Here is a 17,596-nt window from a genome sequence, read left to right as displayed (position 1 = left end):
CGATATACCCCCACTGAGCTGCAGCGGACTTTGCACACCAGTAAAACCATATCCCGGCTACTGCTTATTCTGCCCTACGAGAAAATTCCCGTTATATAAAATCGATGGCAGAACACCCCAGGGAACAACACAACTCCTCTTTAACCTGCGTTTGTTAGAGTCTGCAACGATGCCTTTCTCGGGTAGATACGCTACACCTGGATTTTGCCCACAGAAGGATGTTGGGCAGGTTACTGCTGAGGTTTGGGGTCTTGAAACTCACCTTGTGTGTGCGGGCCAGGAAATTTTGAGCGTTCCGACCTGCCTTTGGGTGCGGAGGTGCGTTTGCGAGTGTATGCCCACACGCACTTAATTTTCGGAGGAAGGAGTGGGTTTGCTGAAGGTGAGCTAGGAACTGGAGACACACTAGAGAACGTCTCACGCCTTTGAAATTTTTCCTACAACGACCTTAACAAATTGTGGCAATTAACATGCTGCTAGTGTTAGATGTATGCAGCCAGTGCAGGTGCTAATAATTGAAAAAGCATTTAGAGCTTTTACACCCTGGCTGAATATTTCATGATGTGCTGCATGTTCCACTATTTACTCAGTGGGCCTCTGTCACTTCAATCTTCTCTGACTGCTTTGACTGGTGCTATAAAGCTCAGCCGAGGGAGAGTGACGGCTTGTCACAGGCGAACTCCACCGGCTCCGGCAGCTCGCTGGGACAAGCCGCGAAGGTTGTCACGACATTCTGATGGAATTCAGCAAATGTTTTGTGACTAATACACCCAACATTTGTCGGCTACCATTAGCCATTCCCTGTGACCCTCTGCAGTCCGTGTGGACGGCATTAGGTTGTAAGGAGAATTTGTTGCCACTAATGACGCTCTCCCACTGATCTTTCCTCTCCCAGGTTAATCAGCAACGGAATTTGTAAGGATCCAGCGCCCAGGTGCACGGGGCTTTAGAGGAGAAAAGCCAGTGCGACAAGGGAAAGAAAAATTGTCATATTCAGAAGCTATCCTAATATTGGCTACAATCTCAGAGTGCCTGACTTTTTCCCTACATCTACAAAGAATATATCTAATACAGTGGTCGGTACCTAGTGCCCTACGCAAGCTTATGGACTGAATTACAGTGCTAAGAATACTAACGATTCTCCTTCCTTCTCTCTCTCAGCCCAGATGTTGCTGACGGGTTTTTTTTTATCCTCAGAAGTCTTACTGAAGAGTTCGCATTAATTTGTCAAGACTACTAGGGCCACTGATGTAGAGCTGCTTGCTCTAAGAATCTTGCTCATTAAAGTAGCTGGATACCTCAGGACATGCTGAGAATACGCTTCTGAAGCGTGCATCCCCTCACATAGAAAAGTAACAAAATCGTTAACTTTTAGGCTTTTATATGAGCAATTTAATGAGGGGGAGACCAGGCACATGGCCAATGTATCTTCTGGTTTTAATATCTCCCATTTATATCTACGCAAGCTGCAGAACTAGCAAACTTTGAGGGGTAGGAGAATGTACCTGAAGAAATCACTTTTCATTTGTAAAAAAACATAAACCCATAGTTAAGCGGCATCATAAAATACAGGAGTGTTTTTGCCACTTAAATGAAGTGTGTAGCCTTTATACCTGATGATAAAAGCTACCACTTCTGCAAGTCAAAGTTTATAAGAATACATTATTTTCTTTAAACCCAGTTTAAACCTAAAGAATTTTTTCTTTCCATTGCCTTGATCTGACTGGATCTTCTGTTACCCTGAACTTTATAAAAAAACTTGTTGATTTTTTTCTGCTGGAAAATTCTCCTTTTCTTTCCTGACACTTCTTTCTCATCGCAAAAACACTTGTGCAAGATTTCACAGCACTCCAAAAAACCAAAAAATCTGATACTGCCACTGATCTGATCCCAATCTGTTCTTATTCCCATGGTTTATAGCACAACTACCAACGGTGGCAAGTCAGAGGGCTAACGTATACTAGCCCCCATCACTCAAACCTTGTTAAAACCAGGTCTAAGATAATATAGTGATTACTGAGCTACTCCTGTTGCTCACGTTGGTCATAGCGAACTTGTAAAACAGAATCAGGAAGTGAAACGTGCTATTAAATACCTGCTGCGTTGCAGCTTGGTTATCGTTGCGTATTAGCACTGCGTAAAGTTAGCCTTGTAAAGCCTTAACAAAGGTAGTAAATTTTAGAGTACATGATGGAAACCTCCAAGGCTGAGGAACATTATTATGGTTAATCAGTGAGCTTTCACCTCTTCAAACCTTACCTTCCTGCCTGGTTTCGGGGAGTCATGGGAAGTGACTGGACTGAACTTATTTTACCAGTTTTTGCAATGAGAAATGTTCCCCTCTGGACCTTCCACCGCTTGTTTGGTCCCTATGAGAAAGCCCACAGCTGCAGCTCACGGAAGGGCAGCACTACAACGGCCGGGGCAATACAAATTCGTCCTGAGCGGCACTAGCAGAAACGCGCGCGTACGTCTGAGTGTACGTAGCTGGGTGGGCGGATGAGGGGACGAATGCGCCCAGCCATTGTTCATATACTTAGAATGTTGCATCTAACTTCAGGGAAAAAGGCAGGTGGTTTCCCCCTCAACTAAATAATCTCGTTAGGTTTCCAGAAACGGATGCCAAAAAGCTCACTTTTTTCCCCGTGTCACTTAGCTGGGTTCTTGACAGTCTCTGAGCAAGTTTTATGGTTTGGTTGGGAATTATTTTAGATCCTCGATCAAGAAAAATCCTCGGGCTTATGAAATTCTCCTTGGCAACGCACTGAAAACCCAGCGTCCTCTGATGCCTCTGATTCTTATGTGATCAGGGACACTAATGATAATGACCCTTTGCTGAGTATGCTACTTGTCTAGAGGCCTATGTCAACTACACCGCTACAGTCAGAGTGGACAGGGACAAACTATTTGTTTGCTCCTCAGGCCCCTTGGGCCCTGTCATATGCTATTTGTTCTTGCATTAAGAGGGAGTTTGACTCAGCTGGGCTGACATTTCCTTCAAGTCAGTGTATTCCACTCATGCAGTAGCAGCTACCAAAGCATTAAGTGAGGACTTGAGCCCCAGCAACAATCCTTTTAAGTGGCTTTTTTGATTCATATCCAGGGCTTTTCACATTTTTACTGGTCATTCTAGAATTCAAAATGACACTTTTTTTTTTTTTTTAACTAGCTTTGCTATTTGATATTCGGGTGACACAGCCTCCTCATATTTAACATGGCCGTTCATCAATAACATGCATCAAAACCTGTGGCTGCGAGATGATGAACAGGTGACTTGGTATCACTGCATGACACCAGAGGCATCAAATGCTTCTACTTTTCTTCTCTGTCTCATGAAGGAGGAGACCTCATATGTGATCACTCTGCTACTCACAGCTTTCCTTCCTTTTCCTTCTGCTTCCTATTTTCACTTTACTTTTTATTGCAACAGGATTTCCTTGTGTTCCCATCTCCACAGGAGACGCATCCGTTTTTTCCTGTTGGAGTTTAAGTTATTTTTAAATAGCCATGTTCTTGCGGGTTTAATGGGAGAGACTTCTGTTGATGTACAAGAGGCAGAAATAACCATGACAATGCAGAGTATTTTTCTAGTTAATTTGCATTTGTAGCTTTAGTCGGAGTTTGAAGGATTTGTTTCTGATTGATTAGATTCTTCCAGTATTGCATCAGTGTGATTGTGCTCGTGGCATCTGATGCGATGCAGAATTCCGTTAGGACAGTGGCTTTCTAAACGTGAATCTAGACCATTTGTGATGTACACAATATACGGCCGCATGCCCACCATCTATCTAATTCAGTTAGTAATTTATTGGCATTTAGGGACAATAATGTCAAAAAGATGACACTGAAAAGATGTCTTCAATCTGTCTACCTGGATCATATTTGGTAATTCAGCTTTCTCCTTACGTGTGAGTAAATCTCAAAAATGTCCACTTTCTGACCAGGTCTAAATAAGCACCTGTCAGACCTCTTGTCACAGTGTCCCAGGGAACCCCTGTGATAGAGCTTCTGTCCTCTCTTCTCCTCCAGTGACAGCAGAAGTCATGAAGTTTTATCTCATGGCATAACACCCTCTTCCCCGATTCGCCCCAGCCACTGCGGAGATCTAAAACCTACGTGGCACCTTCAACATTACCTTAACTGTAGGGCTGCCCAGAAAGTGAGTCTAAAGTCAAAACTCTGATTACAGTTTATAAATTAAATTTTCACATATCCCTCCTTTACACGCTCCAGACTCCTTGTCCTCCAGGCCCCTCTAGGTCTGGGACTATAGCTGAGGAAAGGTCTGCAGAGTAGCCAGCCATTTCTGTGGGAGGGACAGGGGCGAAGGTGGCTTTGAAAAGGAGCTTTTAAAGTAAATTTAGGAAAAAATATTGCAAAAGATGAATATCAGCTACAGACATGACAGTGCGTTACCTGATTTACCTGTTGTGTACTTTTAGCTGACGCACACTAAAGATTTCTGGGCAGGAAAGCAAGTACCTGTCACTTTAGGTAATTTATGAGGTTACAAACCAGCAGATAATACAGCCCACCTTTGTTTATTGGAAAGGAGAAAAGCATTTGGCCATTACCCACAAAGCTTCACCGAGTTCTCTTCTGATTCAACCCACTTTCTCTTATTTAGCACCTCGAATCAAAGCTAAGTCCGTGTCGATAACGGGTAAGACAAAGAGACGGCCGGGTCTGGGGAGAGGCTGAGGGTGCCAACACAGGGCCGGCGAATAAATTTAGCAGCAAGGGAGAAGAGGAAGAAAACAATGTCTGGGTTTGGAAGCCTGGCAAGTTCTCCGCTCGCTGCTCGACCTGTATTTAGCAATTCTGATGTGCTACCGAGCAGACAGCTCAGGCTCAGGATGACTACTCTCCCTCAGTCCCTCTTCAGCAGGCAATGAAAGCAGGCTCCACTTTGAAAATCTTCCCCCATCATGCAAACTGACACAGGCATGCTTTTCAAAAACCCACAGCCAATCTGTTGATCATTACTTATTTACAAAGGCCTTCGGGCAGAAAGTCCTGTAAAAACCATACTTGATACGGTATACACTAGCTTTTTCTGCTTGTGGAAAAAAGTACCCCTAAGGCTACCTCAAACCATCACTTTCTATTGCACATAAAATGTACCGTGTAACACTAAAGTATTTAATATATATGGTATAATATATCTACAGGAAAGGCATTTGTGTAGAAGTATGTTACCCTGTATTTGGTAATTTGATGTTTTGCTGAAGGCTATGACTTGAAAAAGCCTGCACCTAGTACAGAGGACCTGTCATCTCAGTACCCAAGAGCCAATAGAATAAAGAAGTACCCTTAAGCAGCAAAACTTTGACACAGCTTTGAAGCATATGAAAACAGTATAACTCCCCAGAATTATTATTACTCAAGATCAAAGAAATGAGGCATACTTTACATAGCAAACAGGGACAGTGTGCTCAGCTCCAAATGGTGCAGCTCTTTCTATCTCTCTCGCTCCCTCTCTTTCTTTTTATTTCTGCTTCCCCAAAATTAGGATTTGGGGATGGGGCTGGTGGGAAGGTGGGGGAATCTCCCACATTTTTAAAACTTTAAGTGGTTTAAACTACTAGTACCAGGTAAGAAGACTGTCCGTAGGGAAGTAAATTGAAAATGATGCTGGCATGACAACTGGCACCATAAAAATGAGAAGCTTGCCAGTATGTTCATATTATTCTTCCTCATAAACTGTAAACAAGCATGTAAATCAGTGTCATATGGGCAAGGCTGAGCTAGCAGGAAGGCAGAGAACTTTTAATGATACATTTAACAGAAATAGATGGTCAATAGGAAAAAAAAAAGCCCCAGCTGGGTGCATTTTCCTCTGTGAATCAATCTCACTTTTGGTTCTGTAGCCTAAACAGACGAAACCTACTTGTAGAAGTTACGTCCTTGAATATGCCCTATATTACAGTAACAATAAACAAATATGGGTGCTTCTGTAACCGGCCAAAGAAAATTTCCAGTCAACTGACCGAGATACAGAAAGGAATGTTACCCAGCTGTATCCAGAAGTATTAAAGGAACAAAATAATTGTCAACAACAAAAGTCATGAATGATTTTATATAGAGAGAAAACTGTACATTCGTATTGTTTTCACTTAACCTATGTGACTGCAGAGCAGTTGCTGTTCCACATACACCCAAACTGGATGAATGTGCCTGTTTATAGATGCAAACAGGTTTACACTGTTCTGTATATATGCAGTGGAGAAAACCTCGGCTATGATACGGAGCTCTGGCCCCAATGAGGGACTGAGGTTCTACCCTGGCGACTTTTGTTATGCAAAACCAGAGCAGAAACGGTCTCCTTGTAGAAAACTCTGCATCTCCTATCTGATCCTGTCCTGACCGACTTGAGCAAGCAAAAGGTGAAGCACAGGGAGACAGAAAGCAGATGCCATATTACTTTAATAGATTCCAATCCCGTGTTGCTGTTCTAGTTTCAACAAACCTCTTAGAGGTAGTTTGTCCTATGGAAGGAAACCACGTAGTTATACAGAGGCGTACTGGTGTAAAATAACGTACACATAGCAACGGGGGAAAAATACCGCTAACAAGATGATGTTTTCATCACCCACTTTTAGAGTATATAATACCCTCTTAAAAAAAAAAAAATCCCTGTATTTCATAATTGATGTGCTTTTAGCCTGAGTAAAACCGCATTAGTTTTGAACTTTGCTTTGGCAAGTACATAGATTATTAGACTTTTTTATCAGTCTAAATCAATTAACAGAAATTTTATTTCAATCGACAGGATAAAAGGAAGGTAATATTCAGGTTCATTTTTGATTGTGATGATACATCTCACATATGGCCTTAAGTACAGAAAACAGTACTCAGAGGGAATCCAACAAAAAGAGAATTGCCTGAGGCAAACTAACCACACAAGTTCCCCTGATTGGTTAGTGCTATCATTAGTGCCACTGCTGTTTAAGAACTACACATGGACAGGACAGGGTGACAGCTAAGACTTTAAAGCCTATGTATTTTTCAAACAGCTTTTCAAACTGTTTTTCATGACAGAATTTTTTTCAGCTCTATCATTAACTGCTGACAAGCTGACAGAATAAATACTTCAGCCTTTCAGAAACCATCTAACAATCTTTTTTTTTTCCACCCCCCTCCCCTTATTTTTGATGTGGGGGGAGGAGAAGAGGAAGGAAGGAAGAAAGGAGATGAAGATGTGAGCTTCTTACAGCCTTACCTCATCAGTTTGGGTGAGGAGTTGGGTGAATTTCGCATGCCTCCGTTTCGCTGCTTTTTTTTTGGTGATAGTGTCGACGGCTGCTCATCTTCAACTGGAAATAATAGGAACTCATGAGATTAAGTACTGCTCTAAGCGCGATCTGAAATACAAGTGAAGTAGCAAAGAACACACACTCTATGTCCATTCACGCACTGATACTTCATTGCTAACATAGGCCCAACAGTAATAAAAATCAAATACATGTTAGTCGAAGAGATTGGTTTGAAGGAGAAGCAGGGAAGAATACCAGGGTTTTGAACACAGGCGTTCAAATTGATTAATACTTCAAAAACAAAGGGCTGGGGGAACCACATTCGGGTTATTCTTAGAGTTATTTTCAGTTAATCTGCGCTACAGAAAAGTAGAATTAGTGCTCGGCTATATTCCCCGAAAGATGAAGTACTATTTGCAATACCAACACAACAGCTGCCAGCCTGCTTTTGCTAATGAACTAGACACCAGTTGGTTCTTGCTCCTCACATGCCAAACAACAGAGTCTTCACGAAGAGATGTAAAATATTCAATGCCTTGATGTTCAATGATTCAGTTAGTCGGGAACGAGAACGCAGCCTGCCACTGTGCACAGATCTCCAGCACAAGTCAGACCTCATCGCTCTACCCTTCTCACAAAAGGGAGTTTTAACAGGAGTAAACAGAATGAGGTTGAATGGAAGTGGGGAGACAATACCTGCGTAACAGAGGATGCGTGTGTTATGCAATCTTTTAATGAGGATGAGGTGCGTTTTCAATGACAGATCAATTTCCAGATGTAAAAATCACTTAGGGTTTTGCCAATCGTAAACTACTCTTGGATAACCTATGTCACAGGACGAGCTGCTCGAACAAGGGCAGCTTCCTCGTAACTCATCTCTAAGAATTAACCACCATCTTTACTGTTTCGAGATTGTTACTGCACTTGATAAGCTGCACATAAGGTTTACATGTGCTAGAATTATGCCTGCTTTCTCAAATTCACACTAATGCTGAATTATTCTAATATAAAGAAGGAAAAATACACTTTTTTTTTTCCATCTTATTGTTAACTGAAAAATGAACTAGAATATTATATAACTGATGCCTAGGAAGCTGTGCTGTTACTTTAAAGCTAAAAGGAAAGAGATTAGTAGTAGTAGTAGCTATATTAAAAGAGCTTAATACACATTAGCAGTGCTCAAGCAGAGGCTGGAAAAAAAGAATTCTATTTGCAACAAGCTACGTAGGAGCAACAACAAAACCTGGACACACGTCACGTGCCCTAGACTTATCCGGGAAGAAATTAAGCAAACTGCTTCTGCTGTAACCCTCCTGTGATGCTGTTTTATCACAGACTGCGATCTAGCCTGCCACGTCTGTCTGTCTGCCCAACTCTGCCATGGAACTTCAATTTGCCTTGGTCAAGACCGAAGGACCGGGCCCTGGAAACACAGATGTGCTGCCTTTTTAAATGACCTGGCACCACCTACCACACCAAGTGAATCGAGAAAAAAGCAAGCACTGCCAAAGAAAAACAAAACAACAAAACAAAAAAGCTACCCCCAAAATAAATGCCCCAAAGGGTCGTGTAAAAGGTAATACTTAGATCAGAGAAATGACTGTTTAATAATGATTTATGTCACTAACTTATCTTTCTTTTCTTCTCGGGCAGCATCCCCAAAGACAAGGGCATTTCCTTAGCATTTGACTTTTCTCTTTTTCCACGTCAGAGTCCTACAGTGGCAACGCCTATTGATGATGAGTCAAGTACCATTCTGGTTTTTGGCTGAGAGAGAAATAAGCCCATAGAAAATTCCCAAAAATATACAAATTGAAATTTTCTTTCTGTGACAGTCTGTCTGGATTAAACTAGATCACTCCAGTATTTAGCTATTTGTAACATGAAGTGAATACTCACAGAATAGTGATGTCTATTTCTGATTATAACGAAGTGCAAGTATTTGTGCATTTCAGAACACCCTCTGCAAACCAGTTTATTGGAAATGGCCTGGTCTTGTTTTAAACTTGTCTCTCAAAAAGTTATTCTCATGCTATTCCACACAGACAATAGGTTGCTTTCAAGATATACACTGTGCTCTTTTGTTCTTTATAGGATATAAATATTCACTTCCAATCTGACTAATTCACCACTTAAAAGATCAAAGGAACAAGAACCATGCAAAATGTTCCTTCCTGAAGCCAGCCACAACTGATGTGCTTTGCTCTCTTGGTAGTCAAAATTCTCAATTTCCCTTAATTTAATTTGCTACCATGGGGTTACAGAATGTTTGTCAAGATATTCAGTATTGCACCCCAAGTGTGTCGTTAGACTATTTTAAGAGTTTAAGGAAGATATACAGCCATCAGGACCGCGTGCAAAACCTTACACTAACACAAGTCAACTGCAGATCACATTACAGCCGAAAATATTGCTATGAACAATAGAAAACTACTAAAAAAGAGTACTTCTCCAAGTTTTCAGGTGGCTAATAAGACTCCTGTCTGATCCTTTCAAATGCTGAAAGTTAATAAAATAAGGATCTTTTGTACTATATGGTCCAACATTTGTGTTCTCCAGTGCTGTTCTCCAGGAGATGCTACCCCGCCGTCCAATTGAAAAACAAGGTCTTACTCGTAATCATCCAGAAGAACCATTTCTAGAACTAGATGTCTGGCAGTCTGCAGTTACTTTTGGTGCTGCATCTACCACAGATAAGCTCCCTCTTCCAACATGTGCTTGTCGTGTTTAAGCTGTGTTACAGCCACCAACTGCCCGGGCAGGCCAAGGTTAACGTGGCTCACTAGTTAATCCCCGGTAGCAAAGCCTTCCGAGGGGGCTCAGTTTGTTGCTAAAGCAATGCCTTGCTGAAGCAAGGAAGCCATTTATTCCAATTGCCGCAACGCAAGGTGATCCATCGTACCACATCATATCCAAACAAGATTTTGTTTTTCAATGAAATCCGCGTGCAGAATTTACAGGGCAGCTGCAGTTCAGAAACGCAGCTCCGCAGGAACGGCGGAAGGGAATCCGTGAAGCTGAAATATGTGAGTGGTGTGTAACGGCCTCCATTACCTACGGCTTGGATCCCAAAAATGTTGCAACGATAACTCACAAGTGGCTCCTTGGTAGTAGGTAGGGTATAAAACGTATTGAATTACTAGCCTTTGGATACTCCTACTTAAAGAAATTTAAATTCTATTCTTATTTAAAGAAATAGATCTAGCAAAATTTTTAGCAAAGCCATAAAATATCAATTTTAGTTTTGTGGTTCCTGTGTGTGCATTAATTTAAAAGAGAGTCTTAAATTTGCTTGTTCTTATGAAAGACAACCATACTTGAATAACGGGCTGTGATATAGGACAACTCAACTCTGATGTATGCTTGACCTAGTGCTTTTGTTAATGAGAATCTGTCCCCACTGTTAGTATTTCTGATGTCTTTACGCTACAGGATTTTGTATTAAAATACAGTCATATTATATTATGCGGACTTTCTTTACCAGCTTTCATGAAAATCGCAAATAAGTTCAAGAATTGGACAGGGAGTTTCATAGAACCGGAACTGAATCCAGCCTCTGAGTTCTAACAGAATTCAAGAGCTTGTTTGCACATCTCTACGTATAACACTTAATGTACTGTTGTAACAACCCCGAGCTCACGTGTCTAATAGGCAGAGAATCTAACAGCTTTGCAGGAAGACTCAGTGCTAGAAAAATGTCAGGCAAGTCTAATGAGGCTTCAGATGCTCTGGTTTATGCTGGAGTTTAATTTAAAGTTACACTGCTGTTTTAAGATGTTTGCTTATTCTTGAGTAAAGAGGATTCATTATTTCAATGACATAACCTCCAGACAATGTTCCATGAATTGATTTAAGATGTGCTGGTAATTTTAACAGCCGTAATGTGGAGCTGAACATCTGTAACAACATATTACTTGACTTTTATCCTCATTTCATTTTTTAAGGAAAACAAAGGGAATGTCTTTCAGAAACAGTGGGCAAGTTCATAACTTTTTTCTCTGTTATTTCGTTACTATTTTTTTAATAAATCTGTCTCCTTCACAGCCTCCCCCAGGTCACTAGCAGAACTTTTTACAGACACTGTTTTTTAGACCCCCAAAAAAGAGCTGGAATTTGAAATCTATGTTACCGAAGGCCAAATGAAATGGCATACCTGGCAAACTCATCCTGCCTAGCATGTAAATGCTTCAGAGCAAATAAACCATATGAAAGGTAAAGCACAAACCACCCAGAAACATTAGTTAACTAGCTCTCGATTAACTTATTAATCACCACATCTGGAGAAACCCACATCTGTAAGCGCTTAACAGAGCATTAGTAATGTCATAGTCACGTTGAAAACAGACTGCAAAACCATGCACAAACCGATCTGTATTGCCTTATGCATCCATCTACGGGGCTACCTACGGAGATCTTGGTTCAACCCAGGCTTTTGGGAGTGGTAGCGGTATTTTACGGGCAAGCTGAGTGCCCTTTGCAATCTACAGTACGTAGATTTTCCTTGTTCAACAAAACTCAATAAGTTAAGGTGCAGCAGCGAGGGGTTGTTGGGTAGGAGGAGGCTCCCTTTACGGTTATTAACAAGTGGAACAGGTTCCGGGATTCCTTCAGTGGACTCGGCACCAACCAATGCATTAGTAGTTGCACTCTTGAATTGATAGGAACATTTTGGGTAACTTGATCTAGCTGCATTCTTTACTTCTAAATAATAAGAAAAAATTTAAATTAATGTCTTTGTATTAAAAATTATTTCAAACCACAGGCATGAATCAATTTTGATATTACGTGGAATTACAGACTTTAAAGCTTAAAGTATCAGTTTCTACAGCTGAAATAAAGGTTTATACCTGCAGCTTTCTTAACTTTTTTTTTTTCCTCAAAATGGCTTTTTAAAAAAGGAATACTTATAAAAGGATTATTCCACAATATTATCATCTTTAAGCAATAATCCCATCCTAGGGTAAGAGTGTCTGAGGCAATGCTTATTTCCCACATGTTGATAAAGGCTCTGAGATTTACTAGCTGTGGAAGATGTTTATTCCTTTGAATCTACTGAAAATGACAGGGGAGGTAGAGCACTCTGCTGCTATTAAAATAAATAAGGAATAATAGAAAAAAGTAAGGTCAACACTTCAAAATTGTGCAAGCACACTCATGGAATTAAACTGATGTTTAGGAACCTACATAAAAGTTGTTGGGTGTTCAGAAGTGCTGAATAATGTGAATTTCAGGAGGTCATACATAGCACCTCTGAAAAGAAAGCTAATAAATGTAATATCTTAAATATGGATTGAGCTTGAAACTGTGATTTTTAGCCTTCCATTTCTAATATATCAAAGCTAATTAAACAAAACCCCCATATTAATACCTCTAACAAATGCCATCCTCTGTAAAAGACGATAATAAAATGTGTTTTTTTTTCTGGTAAAAATATGCAGTAATGATCTTCTCCTAATGCTTATTTCATTCTGAATGCGTACATTATAGAGAAGAAGGTATATTACCAAGCCACTAAGAGCTTATATTCTGTAATGTATTGTGAGGTGAAGAGGTTGGGTAGGGAGTAGTTTACGGACTGATAATCTTACAGCATTATTTCCATGTTTCAATTGCTTTAAAGTTTCCAAGGCGAACTTCAAGCAGACAGTAGCTCAAAATTGTTTGAGGAGATTGGCCTGTTTTTTGGCATCTGGTTTACGATCAGCTAGAAGCACTATCTGGTAAGGGGAGAGATACATAAATAGCATCCACACACTTGCCGTTTGTGCTCCAGCACAAAACGTGTCTCTCTCACGAGACGATACGTGAATTACAGGAGGCATTTGAAGGTACTTTTTAACAAGGTTCAACTATTTGGTGACAAAGTACCCATCCCCATTCAATGAGCTCTGAACTGATGGCTTGGCCCTACTCTGACTGAGGTGGATAGAAAAACCAGTGAGAACAGAAGTAGAGCCTAATTCACGGTGTTATTCTGCCCTTTGCTAACAGTAGGAACGTGTAAAGTATAACGACAATAATGCATGTTCATGAGAGTTCACACAGATTTTAAATCATTGGAGGACAGTGAATATCTTTGATTAGCAAAACTGCCACAAGAAATGCTGTGCATCGTACTGGATACGCTATCTGAAAATTATCAATCTTACCTCAGAGTTACCGGGGTTTTGTCAAATCCTGTACTTCTAGCTTTTCTATTTCCCCAGTGAAACAATTTTCAGATGATAAAATGTAACTGCAGAGACCTGTCTCCCTAACTCAAGTCACCGGTCAAGCATGTATTTGAACACTCTGAAATGCATCAATCCGCTTCTATTTTTAAACTACAGACAGTAATATTGGAAGTAATCTTTATAAATCTACATGCCCGCATCAAAGTCTCTTCACGTACAATGGAAGAAGACCAAAACCTATTAATAATGCTTATCCTCCCTCCAATCAAGTTGTTTAAGAAACATAGTCATCTTTTTACAGGCTCCTCTAGAGTTCAGTAAGGGACGGATTCAGATACCAGACCGGACTATTAAGCACTATGTATGCCTTGTGGCATATTCCATGCAGACATAAGCAAGCTTTCCCAAGATTTTGTGCTTGCGGTAGCACAGCATGAGCCACAACTAAAATACGGTACGGCTTAACAGCTTGAGCTTGGCACCCTATTTAACGGCATCACATGATCTCGTTCAGCACGAAGGCAGGCTGAGCTGCGTGAAACGTACCCTACTTCCCCTCAACTCCAACAGGGTGGATATGGTACTAACACTGAGAAGCAAAACATTAAACAATGGGGATAACAGAGTTGCCTTTTTTTTGTCCATTTATTCCGGATTTAAAAGTTCTAACTGCCTGTTTCATCTCATGACCTCTAACCTCCTGCCTCTGACAAGAGCTCGGCTGCCTCAGATGAAAACGGAAGAAGCCCCACAGTGGATGACGATGAAATACCTTGTTCATAGCACAAGTTTCTTTCTGACTCCAACAGTTTATGGCTCACGTCTTCTTACTCAGTCTTGAAAAGCAAAGATCACAGCATAATAGCTGAATAACCTATCTTTGGTAGAGATCGTTATCTTTCTCTCCACTCCCCTAATACAATTACATATTTTTTACCCTAGGAGAGTAAAACTGGTCATTTCTAGTCTATGGAGCCTGTCAAGTTGTACACGCGCACTGTGCCACAGACACGCGCGTGCCAGGACACCCGTGGAGCTACACGTGCAAGCACAGAGGTGCAATTTTGAACACAAGGTATTCCTGCGCTTTCGGAGGAAGCAGCATTGTACAACTGGGCGAGAAACAGAGGCCAACGCCGTCGCTTCTGCAGACACACGCTATAATGTGCATCACCACCTAACACACTTATGTCTTTTATAGCATCCTGCTGTTCAGCAAAAGCAGTTTCTTTTTATTAATACTTTCCTAAAAATCTGGTCGGGTGCTTGCACCACTATGTGGGCTGATTTCCATAGAAAACATATTTGGGAAAAAAAAAATTGCCGTTAACTAGATGGACCTAAATACATCCTTACATCCTGCCACTGCCCTGCTAGGTTTGGCAACCAAACTGCCCGGATTGGGGTAATTTGTTGCACCACTGTGCAATGCTAAGCCGTAACCTCCGAATGCGCAAGGGCTCTCTTCCAAGTGTGGGATGAGTTTAGCACCAGCGAGTCTACTAAGAGAGAACAATTTTCTAGTCCTAGTTAGTTTCTCTTTACCTAATATGACATATGCCCTTCTTTTCAACGCAAACGATCACAGGATGAGTGTGCTGCCTGCATTTTTTTATTCTGCCAAAGTTCGTTAGAACTATTCAGGACGCTTGTCATGCACCCATAGGGCGTTATTATTTTTAACTAAGAATAGAGAGGCTTGCTGGTCATTTTGAGAGTAAATTTTGAATAGCTTTTGGACAATGGCAAACAATAAGGAAGTAGATAAGAGTAGAGTAAGAAATTCCACGTTTTCTGTAGTATTTCCTAATTGCACTCTGGGTGAACACTACCTGCTTTTGGTAAATGCCGTACAGAACCTGCCCAAGAAACCTGCCAACATGGGACAGATAAAAAATAATGTCTGTAAAACGTGAGATATTAATGCGATTTATGTAAAGGTATTTGGAAGCTGCGTACATTCCTGTTCCTTCCCCCACCCTCAAGAACTCCCTTTCAAGCTCAATGGATATACACTTGCCTACAGACTGCATTAGGAAATCATGCCTGTTTCTATTTCTATACATTATATTTATTATAATGAAGATAATTTGAAATGCAATCTGCAACTCCCTGAACATTTTTAAAACAACCAATGCAGTTAATCTAATGCCTATGGCAATCTTTATTTATTCTCTGTAAGCATACACTTGCCATAACTTAAAACCGGGCTGAGCTTTAATTTAAATGTAACAAGGCAGAATACCAGTACAGTGCTTTCAACAAAATGGCTGAAACTGGCTTCAGCATGATTTGCCTGGAAGGGAAGACGAAAATGTGTTCTAAAGGAGAAAAAATATCCTGACCAAAAGCAGACATTCTAAACAACCACCACCGATACCCACTGCTCCCTTCCTCCCCCGTCTCTATCAGCTGCTGGGCTTTCAGCACCGTTTTTCGCCAGACACTAGCACAGTGTTTTCCTTCATAGTCAGCCATCAGCCAGAGCTGTCACTTGCAGATACTTCATTTTTGTTTCAGTCTAATTCATACCGCACCCCCTTAATCTCTGCAGTGAGCAATGCCACGTCGCTGCGCGGAGATGCCAGACCCAGCGCCAGAAGTAGAGAGAGCGGTTTTAACAGTTAAACTATCTTGGTTTGGAAAAATATTTCGTTTCTCCCCGCAACGTAACCGTTCTCTTTCTCCCAAGCACCTTCCCAGCTGACTCCACAGGAGCAACCCCCGTTCCGCAAGCGGGCACGTCCTCCATAAAGCTCAGCGTTCACCTGGCGGGTGAAGACAAGCTGCAGCTCTGTATTACTAAACACAAATAATCAATACGTTGATTGAGCTTTCGGCTACCCGAGTTCTTTTGGTGGGAGCGACAGCGAGCATGACTTCCCTCTTTCAATGACAAGCCCGTTTAGACTTTGCTACCTACTACTTTGTGAATCAGGCAACTGAAAAGACCCACAGCAATTCCTCCAAACTGTCAGCTATTGCTGTGATTCCACCCAGCACCCCCTGTACAAGACAACAGATTAACCATTAGGCTAGATATGTTGAAAATATACAGCTTCAACCTTTCCCCAGCTAGCTCAGAGCGATGTATAGATGATTATTTCAACCGTCAGCTGCCGCATAGACTTAAACCCCTGCACAATAACTCCTGGATTCATCTGCCCCTTGTCAAACTTGCGCAGCTTTAGTTTGAGCATACATAGTGTGGCAGTTTCACTGCGGATCTAGAATAATCCAGACGGCTGCTGTCTCTTTGTTAACAGGAAGCTAAACTGATGAGTTTGTAATGCATTTCTTATCAAAGGTAGTTTCAGAAAAGAAAACGCGCCCAATCAATTGCGGTTGGAATTTAGCACAGTATCGAAATAAGGTTTAACCAGAACATTTGTTATTTGTTGTGGGAAAAATATTATTCACCCCCTTGAATAATCACTTTATGCCAATGAACCGTTTCTTTTACAAACTTCTAATTATCACTCGATTTTTTGGTGGTAAGACGTGCAGTGAAATCATCGACTAGAAGCTCCAATGCAACGGTGCTTGGTGAGATGCGAGAGTGTTCATTTTAGAAACTGCAGAGCAGTGTTTGCTCGGTGTCTGAAATGGTAATTCAAATGAAACAGGATCGCTGTTTGGGCTCTGTGCGCGTTACAAACTCAGGGAGGTGCATTTCATTGCTTGTTTTTTATTCAAAGAGAAGCAGATATGCCGCGCTTCTCTACAGACTGGCACCACCAGAAAAGCAGGTGAGGCTCCCTGGCTTTTAGCTGCAGCACGTGCCATCTGAAGCAGATAAGAAAACATCAAGATCCGAGAATGTCATGAATGCAGCATCCCAGAGCATTTTACAAATACTGAACGGTGCTTACCTGAGACATTCCCTTTGAAACAGTGCAGCCCAAGAAACATATTTTTTTCTTCCTTCCCCCCCCCCCCGGCCACCTTTTTGTCCCAGGCTTGCACCTTTTGGCTAAAGGTGCATAAAATTGAACAATAAATGCATTGCTCCGCTTTTTTTCCTCTCTATTGGCATCCAATACTTAAATTTTATATTAATAATACACCGTCTTTCAACCTTAATTCTCCTCACACATAAAGTTTTGAAACTCAGCTACAGGTACATTCCTCACCTTTGTTTTTCCCTGAATGCTATAAAAAGAGGGT

General features: G+C 41.2%; 1 protein-coding gene across 16 annotated transcripts in view; it reads right to left on the bottom strand.

Moving 5' to 3' along the window:
* KCNMA1 (potassium calcium-activated channel subfamily M alpha 1) overlaps window positions 1-17,596 on the bottom strand; it is a 510,436-nt gene that overhangs the window by 62,107 nt on the left and 430,733 nt on the right. For all 16 annotated transcript variants that reach the window (XM_064464921.1, XM_064464922.1, XM_064464924.1 and 13 more), the window contains one exon: window positions 7,223-7,316. In XM_064464921.1, coding sequence (XP_064320991.1) covers window positions 7,223-7,316 — 94 coding nt within the window. The remainder of the gene's footprint in view (window positions 1-7,222; window positions 7,317-17,596) is intronic.

The sequence above is a fragment of the Phalacrocorax carbo genome, chromosome 13, assembly GCF_963921805.1.
Source record: "Phalacrocorax carbo chromosome 13, bPhaCar2.1, whole genome shotgun sequence".
Taxonomy (NCBI): domain Eukaryota; kingdom Metazoa; phylum Chordata; class Aves; order Suliformes; family Phalacrocoracidae; genus Phalacrocorax; species Phalacrocorax carbo.
This window is presented reverse-complemented; position numbering and strand designations above follow the sequence as displayed.